We start from the raw sequence: 14,880 nt of genomic DNA, 5'->3' as shown, positions 1-14,880 counted from the left end.
GTGACCTTAAAATGGATTTTAAAAAAATTGAAACTGCTTTTATTCTTGCCGAAATAAAACAAATAGAACTTTCTCCAGAAGAAAAAATATTATCAGACATACTGTGAAAATTTCATTGCTCTGTTCAACATCATTTTTGAAATATATATATATATATATATATATATATATATATATATATATATATATATATATATATATATATATATATATATATATATATATATCAAATTGGGGTTAATAATTATGACTTCAACTGTAAATAAAGCTCTTGATGAGGGTCAGTAAATTGACAGAATTCTCATTTTGTGAGTGAACTAACCTTTTAACTGTATGGCACTGAGCAGTGTCCTCACACACGGTGTAAAGTAAAAGCCTGACACATGCATCAAAATGCAAATCAGCTCCATGCTTATTTAAACAGCAAATAAACTGTGGAAGATTTTGTGAAAAGTCTGAACACTGTTCCAACACAAACCTTTTCTACAGAACAAATCCAGCATGAGCAGTTTGTGAATGATTGTCTCTTTCATCAATGTATGCAAAACTTCTCCCTTTCTGTGTCGACGCAAACACTTTCGACAGTAGTAATATAAAAACGCAACATATGGCTCTACCAGTTCATTTCAACATAAAAAACCAACAGACATGCTTCACACTTGGCACATCTTAATGAGCAGACCAACTTCTGTGCAAATCATTTGTAGAAAACATTTTATAAGCTGCTCAATAAGATAGCTTGTAGCTGCACAAGTCAAATAGCTTTCATAAATGTGGCCCACATTACGTCTCTGCAGCTCACCTTCCATTCACTTCCAAAAAGGAACTGACCGTTATTCACATAGAAATCCAAAAAGTCTTGGAGGAAAACCTAAATCAAGTGTAAATAATGTAAACGGTTTATTAATACCAATCGGTACCATCCTTCTACCATACTTAAAGGGTTAGTTCACCCAAAATATAGAAGTCTGTTATTAATATACTCATCATCATCATGTCATTCCATTCCCCTGAGACCTTCACTCATCTTTGTTTACAAAAATTAAGATGATTTAGATTAAATTTGCCCATAAAAGCTCCAAGAACAAGTTGTTTTTACAGTTTTTTGGCACACAAAGTGTGTATGGTGCTTTGTATGTTTACAGTTGAACCCCTGACGTCACATGGAGGGATTTTGGTTCTTCTTTTAGACCATGAACATCTCAGAACTGCTGATGTCTATGGAGGGTCAGAGAGCTCCAGGATTTCATCTAAAATATCATCATTGGTGTTCTGAAGATGAACAAAGGTCTCAATAGGACTGGAATGAGTAATTAATAACACAATTTAAATTGTTGGCTGAACTAAGCCTTTAATATTCTGTAATTGATGGGTTATTTTAAAATAAAAGTTACTTTTGTCCGCTGCTGTTGCTTGTGTATGTGCTTTATTCTGCGGGTCTGCTCTGGGTTTTGTAGGCCTGTTTGCGCAGATGCGTCTCGATCTCCTCTCTGAAGACCAGCATGCCCAGGTGCGAGTGAGACGCCTCGTTCATGGCCTTGGACTGGATGCACATGCGATACTGCTCTGGGGTCAGTTCATCAGCGCACATCTTCTCGTGCCACAGGTGGAAGAGGCCTGAGACGGGGGTGCGGATCACGATCGGATCGCTCCGCAGGTACTTCCTGTACAAGTGCACATCTTCAACACCCCAGCCTTTCACTTCCAGGTCAAATCCTCCTGCAAAACAGAACAACAACAACAACATTGCATTAAGGGGCACCAATTGTAAGGTCTTTAAAACGGCTTAACATTTTTCCTTCTGCTATATTAATGACAATGTTCAAACTGAAATATTGAAACTCGGTCTGTAACCTGGACAAAAATAGCTGTTTAGTACAACTTGAAGTGGTTTTAGACTATTGTAAATATATTTAATGTATTTCATGAGTGAATGAGGGTTGTAAATTACAAGTAGTGTGTGCAGTGTATGCCTGTGGTAATGTTGCGTTGTTTAAATGTGCAAGCAAGTCACTTTCTTTGCAAAAAACGCAAAGGAACATGCATTCGCTGCACTGTGTGGCATTAGAAGTGGTGATTTGCTCATTTGTTACTAAATGAATCCACATTTAAATCAGCTTAATTTAAAAGTTGTTTAAAGGGTCACGAAACAGACACTTTTGAGATGTTGACAGTCATTTATGTGTCCCAGGTTGCTAAAAACACTATTATGACACATATATTTCACTAAAAAAAAAGTGAAAATTTGTTGTTTTTGTGTTATTTTGAGCAAATTAGTTCTTCCGGATTGAAAAGATATTTTGAAGCTACGTCACAGCGATTAGATCCTTGCATGAATTCCAGCGTGTAGACTGAATGGCTTTTGCAAAAATTGCTTTTGCTCAATTTGCTAAATCTATTTTGGTAATAACGTACAAATAATATCAAGAACTAGAAAAGGATAAATGTAAAATTATTCATCCCAATGCATTCAAGTACTCATTAAAATGCATATTATTCTGCACTATATTAGAGCAGCATTTCTTACAACCTACAAAAGCAACACTGACTTACCAATATTGAGGAAATCAGAGCGATACTGACAAGTCATGCCAAATCCAAAATCCCTCCAGAACCCGGCATCTTTTTTATGAATCTATGAACAACACACACATTTATCATTCTCTATTGCATCACTAGGAGGCCACAAATTCTGCTAAATTTGCCTCTGAAGACAAAAATAATGATTACATACCAGCTGACTCTCAATGGGTGGCGGAAACTCCAGATTTCCATAAACTATAGCTGGATTGTACAAACTGAAAACCACTGGATAGAAAACTCTCTTTCCTTCAAGAGAAAAAAAAGAGGAACTTTGAGTACAATTTTAAAAACAAACAAAGAAAAAGAAGTTTACATTTTATATCATGCTGGAAATTTGACTATATGCTGGAGAAAACGCGGAAATCAAAAGGCGAATCACCACATTTTCTGGGACTGCTCGGTTATTTAAAAACATTGGAAAGAAATACACAATGCCTTACAAAATATCGTTGAATCTGTGATACACTTTGATTGTAAAATAAACTTTTTGTTGGACATATACCTGAGGAAGGGTTAAAAAGAGACAAGTATCTAATGAATATCTTGTTGGTGGCTGTCAAAAAGAGCATTACCAAAAAAATTGTTGTCACAAAAAAGTCCTACCCTTAATGCATGGACGGAAATTACAATGGAAATGTATAAAATGGAGCAAATTACAGCATTTGTAAATCCGAAAATGGAGCAATTTATTTCATTCTTGGAAAAATGAACCAATTATGCAACATCTCATAGACCTGAACTTTCGGTTAACCTAAAATTGGAAGGATCACTCCTTATATATACACAGTTTTGTTGCTGCGGTGTATGTATTTCTTATTTTACCCTATTATTCATTTGTTTATTTATTTTTTTACTTCTTGTTCTTATTATATTTTATTTATTTACATTTTTTAAATATATTTGTATTTATTTATTATGCATAACATTAGTGTGTAAAAAGGAAAGCATATATTGCTGAATTAGATTAGATTAGTTTAGATTCAACTTTATTGTCATTACACATGTAAAAGTACAAGGCAACGAAATGCAGTTTCGGTCTAACCAGCAGTGCAATAGCAGCAAGTGCAGGATACAGGTATAAGTTATAAAGTGCAGTTATAGAAAAACTATGGTAATATTTACAGATGGATGTACTATGAACATTATATACAGGCTGTATTAGCTATGAACAGATTTACAATAAATGAATATATGTACAGGATGCTATTAATAGCAGAAGTGTGCAGATAGATAAACATAATTACAAATGTCCATGTGCAGTGGGTATGTACAGTTCAAGTAAATGAATCAGTGCAATGAATATGTGCACTGATTCATTTACTTGAACTGTACATACCCACTGCACTCACTTGAATGAGTAAGTGGATGTCCAAAATTTGTGCTTATATTTGTGAGTGTGTTCAGATGTGTGATTTCTGACATGTATCTGATGCAAGCGTAAAACCATTTGAGAAAATAAAAAAGAATTGTACATTTTAGTATTGTGGATGAGTTTTTATTTTGCGGTTGCATAAAGCAGTTAAACATCATTAATTTATCTGCTAGTTATCCCGTTATTACGGTTTGGATAATCCTATTAGTTGTTTGATCTAGTATTGAGACCTTGAGGTTTTAGATGAAGGTGTTTGTTCAGAAGACAGACCTGGAGCTGCATTGAGTCGACATGTGCTGAGAAACTCCAGTGTGAAGTAGATGTCAACATCACAGAAGAACATCAACACGTCTCCTCCTTTCTCCCACGCGTGTGCTCCGATATCCAGACCTCTGCCTCGAGAAAACTCCTCATCCACGGGGATCAGAGTGTAGTTACTGAAGCTCTCTTCACTGGAAAACAACAGCAACAACAACAGGGTCAAGTTTACAAGATGAATGATTTAAAATATCTGCTTTTGAAAGACAGCTCATCAAGACATGCAGCATGAACAGTACTGTCGTGAAATATTGCTAGCATTTATAATAAATGTTAAATAAATTAATAAATGTTCAAATGTAACTTATTCATATGTCTTTAAGCTACATTTTCAGCATCATTACTTCAGAATAGCTGCAAAAATTAAATAGTTTTCATCAATGTGGATCCTAAATAAAAGTATTACAGTTTTTCTCAGTGGCTTTGGTGCATTTCTCACAACACTATTCACATTTGCACAACAGTTAATGCATTTCTCAATTCAATAATTAGTCATTTGTGCACATCATAGTAGCAGTTTCTCATTCCTTCCAACAAATTGCAAATGCTTTTGAACATGCATCAATCGCTTTCGTACAACTCGATGCTGTTTTATAACATTATCATTTGCTTATTTCATGTCAGTCAAAATTAACTAAAGTTGTGAATGCTGAATAGTCATTAGTCATTCCCAAGCGGCAACCTCCCGCTCTCCCTCGGGAAGCCAATACGGAAGTAACTGAAACTGCAATTCATCAAAATTCCGCTAGTCCTGGCTCCATAATAGAGCAAGTTGCAATTGAGCCCACTGTTAGAATGGCCAACTTTACAGCAGAGAAAAAGGTGTTTACAGCCTGGTACAAAGAACGATTTTGGTTCATATAATTATTATTACCCTCCATGACAACTGTGAGGGGGGTGAATTTTTTTATAATTCATCCATTTCCTTTATATTAGGTTATATTAAGTTTGCATAATTAAGGGCGTGGCCACTTGAGTGACAGCTAGGTCTCGCTGGTCGCCGTCACTTCACCTCAGCTGAATCCGGCAGATTATCCACTGATCTCGGCATATTCATCGTATTTTTGTGTTGTTTTATGTGGCTTTACACAGTCAGCTGCCTTTTGGACTTATTTCTTACAATTATCAGATGATATGGGATGCTGTGTGCACTTAATTGTGCTCACAAACCATTCACGTGACCTCGTTTCCCATGTGAGTAAAGTTATATACTTGTATACCATCTCTATAAATGTATTTGTTTTATTTAAGATCATTTATCATTAATATTTTTCTTTAGACCCGTAAAGCACTCCAGAATGTGACAGATTGATTAGCTGTAGGCTCTAGAACAGTCATCTGAAGCGTTGTCATACGCTGGAGTTCATCAACAGTCTTGCATTTACTAACACAGACTATATTTGAAGTGTTTGGAAGTAATTCGCGTTTTCCTCCTGTAGAAAAACGTCATAAGAGCAATGTTTAGTGGCTCAGTGTATTACTACAGTGTTTTTAAAAGTCTAAACACTTATGTGGTTAGAACACAAACGAGTTGCAGGTAATAAAGTATCAAGCGTTTCTCCCAATGTAAAGTCTGTCTGCCAGGTCTAAGCAAAGTGCCAGCAGGTGTCTGTAGCTCCGCCCACTCTCCGCCTCTTTGTCCTTGTTTGGTATCCCGCCGTAGGTGCGATGACGCGCGAACAAAATGGCGACAGTTGGCCGCGCCTACTTGTAGCTTCTTTTGCAGTGTTCAGAAATCTATGGGTGACGTCACGGACACTCCGTCCATATATTTTACAGTCTATGGTCATTCCATATAAAACTAATAGTCCTCATTTCATTACTTAGGTCATTACATACAGAAATGTTGAACTAGTTGAACCAGTCAAGCTAATTTTATACATTTTTAAAAACAATTTTTCCTGAAAATGTCTTCTGAATTGAACAATTTTATGAATGATTTACAGACCTGTGTATTTTGTAGGTTTAGTTCCAATATGGTCTGCAATATTTTTTACAGCTGTGCACAGCTCTACTCAAAGGAAGTTTGTTTGTTGTAAATAAGGTTGTGTTTATGCTTTTGCACAACGCTGTGAATATATTAGAATTGCACAGAGCATATGCAGTAAAAATGTGAAACATACATATTCACTGTCATGTACTCAGACACCTCACTAAATGCTGTGATGTCGAACTTTACTGTAGTTTTCAAATAGCTGTGCAAATAGTATATAGTGCTGTCTTGAGCATTTTCAGGAAGTGTCACCAAAATCTGACTATTGCGTTACAAAAAAAATGTACAGAGTAAACTGTCATAATGAAAACAGGACAGAGCCATTTGACTATCTTGTTCATAAACAATGGTGTCAGGACTTTTCATCTTGATGACACTGACACTTTCATTGACATCAATACTTGCTTTTGAGGAATGAGCTATCCATTTTGAGCAAGTTACACGCTTTTGCTGGTTATCAGCTAGGTTTTGCAGTTTGTACTAATTGTTTTGAGAAATGCATTAACTGTTGTGCAAATGTAAAAAGTATTGTGAGAAATGCACTAAAGCCACTGAGAAAAACTGTAATACCTTTAATTTTTTTTAAAATACAATGCAATTCCAAAAACACAAGTAGTCAAAGTTTACTGTTAAATGTGAACACTACAATTTACACAACCACTACTAGTATGGGTAACCCACAGATTTCCTTGTATTTTCTCCCTTTAGGTTGTTAGCAAAAAAAAAAAAAACAGCTTGGTTACTCACATACAACATTTTCGGTTCTTACTCATTTTTCAAAGTCAGATTAAGGCCCTTTCCAGGTGCATTTTCAAACTTTTTCACCACTTTACAAGTACATGCTTCATACTATAGTATTCTGTAGTATAGTATACTGAAAAAAAAACATGATTGCAGGTTTGCCTCAATCCCAACACTGAATTGCTGTCATTTAATGTCTTGGATGTATTTTACTCACATATTAAACGTAAACAAAGACATGATACATGATCATGATACATATGCACAGAGATTTCATTTTATGCAAAAGCAAAAATATTTATCTTAAATAGTTACGACCCATTTAGGAACAAATTATCATGAAAGCAACATAATTACATTATTAAACAGTTTCAAGCACTTTGACAACACTAAATTATAATTCAAGCATTCTCATGTATTTCCAGCACCTGAATATTGAGCAATATTTAAAGTGTTCAAACCTGGCCATTTTCCTCAGAGACTCCTTCACCTCCTGCAAGCCCGCCTGCCCAAAATACACCACTGTGAGATGGACCCGCTTGTCCTGCTGGATACAAACCTCTCTGCACACAGAAACAATGTCGGACCACAACATTTCCAAAAATTTCAAAGGCAAACATTGTCTCTTGTAAAACTGGGTAACATCTGGCTTAGCATTGCTGTAAGCCACATTTTTAAAGAAGCTCAGGCATGTGATTTGCAGCACACAGGAACAGAAAGCACTCTCAGAATCCTCAGCAAAGTTTCTTTGTTTGAAAAAGTCATTTCAATTGGAAACGATCGTCAGTTTTTAACATACATTAGGGTGAAAAATTTACTCACACCCCTTTCATCAATTTCAAGCTGGTCACTAAAATTTGCATTGCACTTTATTTCATATGTAAATTACAAACAGGACTATAAAATTAACTGGCACACAAATTTATATGCCATGTGCTTCTTATATCAGCACAATTGAGTATTTCTTGGTACATTTTTGGTCTCAAATCAGAACTAAACTGGATTCTGCAGGAACTTTTTGTAAGCCAAAATCTAAAAAAAAATTGGCACTAATATTTCCAATGTCCTGAGGTCAATGGCTTCAAGTATAATGTCAACACAAGCACAGAACTTTCTCCATATGAGACCCTTGACCACAAAACCAGTTGTATCTTGCAAATAAACAAATTGACAAAAATACATTGTATAAGTGTCAAAATATATATTTTTAAATTGTCAAATCATTAAAATATTAAGTAAAGAACATGTGCCATAATGATATTTTGTACATTTCCTACTGTAAATGTCTTATAAATATCCAAACTTACTTTTGGTTAGTAACATGCATTGCTAAGAACTTAATTTGGACAAGTTTAACTCTGAAATTCTCAGTATTATTTTTAGGCTATGGATCACTAAATAACTGTATCTTGGCCAAATATTGTCCGATCCAATTATTGGGGGGACTTTGTGGTTCAAGGTCACATATTTAATATTATCAAATTGACAAATTTAATCAGTAAATGGTTAAAACTAATATTAAATGCATCTTCACACTAGTCTGCTTTCTATATAATAGCCAAGATTTAAAGTGGACCAAAAATCTTTTTCAAAACTGTCCCAAGGCAAGAATGTGTGATGTTTAATAGTTTTAAGTTAACTTAGATCAGAGGGGCCCAAACTTGGTCCTGGAGGGCCGGTGTCCTGCAGATTTTAACTTTAACTTGCCTCAACACAGCTGCATGACTATTTCTAGAAAGTCTAGCAAGAGCTTAATTAGCTAGCCCAGGTGTCTGATTGAGGTTGAAACTAAACTTTGCAGGACACTGGCCCCCCCAGGACCGAGTTTGGGTACCCCTGACTTAGATGAAAGGTTATAATGAAAGACCACTTTAAATGTTGAGCAAAATCAGCTTTACAGCAAATTAAATCTGCCCACATTTTAAACAAAATTATGGCATGCTCATTTATTTTTCAACTTCTCTCGAAGAACAACCTTCGGGCTTCAAAACTCAAAGTTATTTTAAAAGTTACTTGTTATTATTGTCATATGTTATAAGGATTAACAAAATGTGTAGGAATCTTTTATTCACAACAACTACATAAAAAAAGGCTAAGGGAAAAACGCTATTGGCTTTTGACAGTGAGAACCACTGTGATGCTATGCCAACTCATGGCTTAGCCGTCAAAAACACCATCACTACAGCACGTTCACAGTTCCAGCACAAATGAAAACCTCACCATCACGGTGGCCTTCTCACCTGAAGTTATGCAAGAACTGAACAAAAGCTTCAGTGCGTCCCGACAGCGGCACTATGATGTTAATGGCAGCGCTGGCGGTGTCCACAGACGTGCTCCTCACTTTCATGAGGGGCCCGAATGGCCGGAAGAGGGTGACGTGACGATACTCATGGGAATTCTCTTTAGCGAAGTAGAGCTCATACAGTGTGCCTTTGTCCCTCTCCGTCCTGTAGAGCCCTGCCAAGAATAGCAAGTACATAAGAGCAGCTTAAGTTACTGAATATTTGGAGCTGTGCAAAGTTCACACCACCTTTATTATGCCCAAACACAAGCAAGCCCTGTTAAGTACACGAAACCTATTCAGCATAAAGCAGCACATACTAGCACTAGATGATACGACAAAAATCTCAGGTCATGAAATGTCATCTCATGTCCTAATAATTATATATAATCACAATAAACACAGTTTTTGTTATTTCAATCACTTAATACACTGTAGATCATATCGCCCCGTCCTTCCTAAAAAACTCAGAGTTGATTATGATTCTTCCTTTCACATAAAGCATTGCACAATTCTGCCCCGGTCTATACCTGTGAACTTATTAGGTCATATAGAGCTTGTAGGCCATTAAGGTCCTATGATCAGTTTCTTTTGTCTTTCCCTCGGTCTCGCTGTAAACCAACAGGTGATCGAGCTTTCTGTGTTGCGGCCCTGCAACAGTCTCCCTCTGAACATTAGGATTTCTCCATCATTGGATGCTTTAAATTAATTTAAAGACTTATTTTTACTCCCTTGCCTTTGAGTGACGCATACATGTTTTTTCATTTTTGTATTTATTTTTAGTCTTTACATCTATTTATTTTTTTCCTTTTCTTATACTTTTTTGAAAATTACTTTTTAGGGGTTTTCACCTTTAATGACAGCACAGTGAAGATTAACAGACAGGAAAGCGTGGGGAGCAAAGAGAGGGGAAGGATTGGCAAAGGACGACGAGCTGGGAATCGAACTCTGGTCGCCACGAGCACCTGGGCGCTATATGTCGACGCACTAACCACTAGGCTATTGGCGCCGACTTATACATTTTTAATACATTTTTTTTTATTAAATATTTTATTTTATTGTAAAGCACTTTGAATCAACTACGGTTGCGTAAAATTGTGCTCTATAAAAAAGTTTGCCGTGCCTAAAAATTTTTTTTTGCCTAAAAAAAACAAACAAATTTAAGTGGATTAAACATAAAACAATTAAGTTGTCCCCCCTAAAAAACTCATTTTAAAAACTTAAAAGTTGTTTGAACAAGCAGCAAAAACCTTTTTGACTGTAGTTTATATACACTGACCACAGGTAAAGAACTATTTCATTTATACATTTTAAAGTATAGACTCAGAAATGTGCTCCTCCATAGGTGATCAGACTCCTCACTTTTTTCAGAACTTCTAGGAAAATATTTGATTAAAAGTGTGGAAACATAAAATACATATGAATAAAATATTTTAAAATGTATTGCATGAGTATAACCCGACTTAAAGAAAAAATCTTGCTAAATAAAAATAAACATATAAACATTACAGTACTTTAAAGACTGCTACTTATCACAATAATGTTAATCACGTGTCTGTCTGCATCCCTGTAATGGCGTGTAACATTATGCTCATACAAATTATGAAAAAGTATTAGTGTTAAGAATGTATTTTGTGACACCATGATATAAACAATAAAGCACAAATACGAAACGGCGGACTTTTTTTGTCCATATCTTAGATAGAAAGATAGATAGACAGACAGACAGACACATACATAGACAGACAGGCAGACAGACAGATTTATCAGTCCTAGCACATACTTCAACTGTGCGGTTCTTACCTTCAAAAAAATGGCTTTCAGTGAAGGTCTGCCTTTGCATGGGAATGTTTTCCTCCTGTCCATCGTCTTCCTCGGGGTTATTAATAATATCCAAACCCGCTTCGATCACCTCCACCAGCTCATCCCTCCGGTCCTTCCTCACAGGTTTCTCCTCAGGATGGCGCGTCAAACCCATCTCCAATTGGTAGACTTTAGTGGTGGTGAAGCTCTCAAAAGGAACCAGCGCATATTCACTGGGCAGCCTGGCTCCAGTGTTCACCTCGGCCTTGTCTATCTGTGAATGCAGATACTCCAGGAGGTCACCCGGCTCTTGATCCCTGCCGTCGATAAGACTCTGCGGCCCGGGACCTTCCTTCTTCTCTTGAAGAACCCGCAGCTTCTCGCTCATCTCCTGGAGCTCTTGTTTGAGCTGTGCGATCTGCCTCTTCAGGCTGGCTGCTCGGCTGAGATGGCGCTCTTCCTGCTCCTGTAAGAGGGCCTGGTAATACTCTTTTCCATACGGATCTCCTGCCAGACCCGGCAGCACCTGGCTCACGTCCGCAGGCGGTGTGCACTCCAGCAGATAAGCAAAGAGAAGCAGTATCACCAACAGAAATACGCCCAGGAGAAGCCAACGTGCCCGCCCCTGCAGAGGAAGCCCCCGTCTGGGCATTTCTGAGAGGCAGGGAGCTCTTCACCAGCCACCGTTTTGCATCGTCAAGATGGAACCTTTAGGAAGGATGAAGTCTTTGACATTAATCCATTCCCCAGAAGCAGAGGAGGGCGGGAGTGTCACATTTCTGTTGTAATCAGTGCTCCTCTGGCACTACAGTGCGCTAAACATGCGCAGATTCCACAGAGAAGTGTGATCGTACTCTGTCATCCTGCTCACACAGCACTCCTTCTTTAAGAGAAACAAGTCATCTAAAACAAAGAGAAAGTCATCAGTCATACAGGGTCTTGTTGCTAACAACAGTGCAAACTGACAAAAACATAACATAAACAAATATTTTAACATTAAAAACAGCTAAAATATCATTTAAATAATAATTTAATAGCCTTTTTGATAGTTTCATTACTCATTTTATTGTAAAAAAAAATTATTGTCTGTTTTTTAAACTTTAAAAAGTAGTGTATGGTATATTAGTAATAGAATTATGGCTATAACTAAACTTTTTATGAATACAATTATCGCCCCTCATTTATCTTAATGTGCTACAAGCTGGTCCCACACGAACATTACAACATTAAAACCCATTGTATATTATCTAGAAACAAACTGTAAAAATTTGAGCTAAAAAAACAATGAGCTATCATTACTGCAGCTCTATTGAACAACATAAATTACTAACATTCGACAATTTCTTATTTTATGCTGATGTGTGTTTAGTGTATAAAATATTTCACGATCTTGCACAACCACCTTTCTCAATGTGTGATTGTCTGCAAAGACAGACTAGGTCATCGTTCAGCCCACACAGAATCTGCGCACACAGAAATCCGCAGATTCTTAGCCCATCATTGAGTCTATATATTTATTCAGTTTTCTAATTAAATTTGACTAATATTATTGTGATATAATAATAGTAATATTAAAATGTTGACAAGGTTTATTTACAATACAGTTTATAAATGATTTTCTGTCTTTTACTAGACATATTATATGAGAGACTTGCTTTGTTTACCAAATAAGTGGATCTAATTGGTTTTGCATTGTAAACACTAAATAAAAGTTTAAAAGGTATTATTTTTTATTTCATATATTATGTTTTTAGTTATGATACTCCCAAAATCATTGATTGTTCAGTTAAACCCAAGGAGAACTGTTTTTGGACAATCAGTTTTTTTTCAGCCAGAGCAGCAGAAAGATGGAATAACATACCAGTGCATAGAGAGAGCATTTTTACTATTATTATTTTTTTAGGGTTTTTTAAACCTTTAAAGGATGGGATAGTGCTGAAAATTGACAGGAAATAGTCGGGAGCAGAGAGAGGGCAAGGGTCAGCAAAAGACCTCAAGCCGGGAATTGAACTCTGGTCGCCGTGAGCACCTGGGTGCTATATGTCAGCGCACTTAACTACTAGGCTATTGGCGCCGACCAAGAACACCACTTTTAATATTTTTAAAATGGTCCTTAAAGTCGGCTTAAAGAAAATCAAATATGCAACCACTGATTAGATTTCATTTAATTGACTGATGTAAAGATGTATTGTACTGTAAGCGTATATTGTACAATTTAAAAAAAATATATTGTTAAACTTGTTACAACCTTCTGCCCAGGAACAACAGATTTAAATAAGCTTTATAGCTAACTCTGGCACAACATGTCAGTACATTGTCCCTGTATAAATAAATAAATAAATAAATAAGTGAATAAATAAATAATTAAAAAAAATGAATAAGCAATTTACTAGTTTTTATTAAATATAAACATGCATACACACATTTATTCAATATATATTTCTGAGTGTATAGTTATATATATATATATATATATATATATATATATATATATATATATATATATATATATAATTAAAGAGAGGGAGAGAGACCAGAGATCATGAAAAATAATACAAATCCCTTCATTTCAGTACCTATATAGTATATAATAGCATCACAGTATTATTTTAAAAAATATACCGTTTCTAATAAAAAAAAACAGCAAAATGATTCCATTCAAACTAGCCTACTGTAAATTTGTTGCTAGGTAGAATAAATATCCATGGATTCCATCTGACCTTGTTGTGTATTCCTGATCACTCTTTATCTCAAACACAGAATAAAATGCTCAACATTTATCGAAAACAATTGTGCTGTAATAGAGAGCAATTATTTTTATGCAACACGTTTGCTCCTTATAAACTAATAGCTAACAGTTACGACTCTCAGTAAAACGACTCATAAAACTGCAGTGAAGCAGAGCTTTATGCGCACTGGGAAACATCTGGCTCATTGATTCATCAGCCTTAAGACAAGACAGAACAGCAAAGTGTTTCTCTTCGAACAAGGAAATTATAAAAATAGAATAAATAACGTTAGCGGAAGAAAACATCGACATGTTTTTGTTTATAAAACTAATTCAGAAATGTGCGACACTTACCTCGGTGGTTGTATGTATCTGTCGGTAAGCGCTTCTTTATGCAACTGTTTAGCAGAACCCCGAGCATAATAAATGTGGGAACACAACGCCACGGGGCAGACAGAAAAGGAAGCACAATAAAAACGCACGTTACTTCCGCCATGAGCCGCAGGATTTCAAAATAAAAGTCCGACTGCTGTCTTTAAAGGGGTAGTTCACCCAAAAATGAAATTTCTGTCATCGTTTAATTTCCCTTTACTTGTTCCAAACCAGTTTCAGTTTGTTTGTTCTGTTGAAAACAAAAGAAGATAATGAAAAACGCTGGAAGCCTGTAACTGATGACTTCCATAGAATATGTGTTTTCAGGCAAGTCAATGGTTGTAGGTTTCGAACATACCTCATTTTGTGTTAAAACATTTGGGTGAACTATTCCTTTAACCTTTCATTCATTCATTCATTCAATCATTGATTCATTCATTCGTTCATTCATTCATTCTCCTTCTGCGTAGTCCCTTTATTCATCAGGGGTCGCCACAGTGGAGTGACACCCATAGGCACACACTCATTCACACACATAGCCTACACCAGTGTTTCCCAACCCTGTTCCTAAAGGCACATCAACAGTACACCTTTTCAACCTCTCCCTAATCAAACACACCTGAATTAACTTATCATAACATCAGAAGAGACTCGAACACCTGAAGTTAATGGGTCAGAAAAGGGAGACA

The 14,880-nt window shown here is 36.1% G+C and overlaps 1 protein-coding gene across 1 annotated transcript; it reads right to left on the bottom strand.

Moving 5' to 3' along the window:
* Positions 1–236: 236 nt before the first annotated feature.
* Positions 237–14,264, bottom strand: csgalnact2 (chondroitin sulfate N-acetylgalactosaminyltransferase 2). Its single transcript, XM_056470998.1, has 8 exons — positions 14,174–14,264; positions 11,092–11,994; positions 9,248–9,464; positions 7,469–7,570; positions 4,226–4,407; positions 2,735–2,829; positions 2,554–2,635; positions 237–1,719 (listed from the first exon to the last, which is right to left on the bottom strand). The coding sequence occupies exons 2-8, from the start codon at positions 11,741–11,743 to the stop codon at positions 1,427–1,429; spliced, it is 1,623 nt and encodes a 540-aa protein (XP_056326973.1). The 5' UTR covers positions 11,744–11,994; positions 14,174–14,264; the 3' UTR covers positions 237–1,426.
* Between the last annotated feature and the right edge of the window lie 616 nt (positions 14,265–14,880).

This window comes from Danio aesculapii, chromosome 13, assembly GCF_903798145.1.
Source record: "Danio aesculapii chromosome 13, fDanAes4.1, whole genome shotgun sequence".
NCBI lineage: Eukaryota > Metazoa > Chordata > Actinopteri > Cypriniformes > Danionidae > Danio > Danio aesculapii.
This window is presented reverse-complemented; position numbering and strand designations above follow the sequence as displayed.

Excerpts from the sequence above, each read along its gene's own strand:
- csgalnact2 (XM_056470998.1), bottom strand. The coding sequence starts at position 11,743 with ATGCCCAGACGGGGGCTTCCTCTGCAGGGGCGGGCACGTTGGCTTCTC. Across the intron at positions 2,830-4,225 it reads TCGACTCAATGCAGCTCCAG|GAAAGAGAGTTTTCTATCCA; the intron begins GTCTGTCTTCTG and ends TTTCTCTTGAAG. Across the intron at positions 2,636-2,734 it reads CACCCATTGAGAGTCAGCTG|ATTCATAAAAAAGATGCCGG; the intron begins GTATGTAATCAT and ends TGTTGTTCATAG.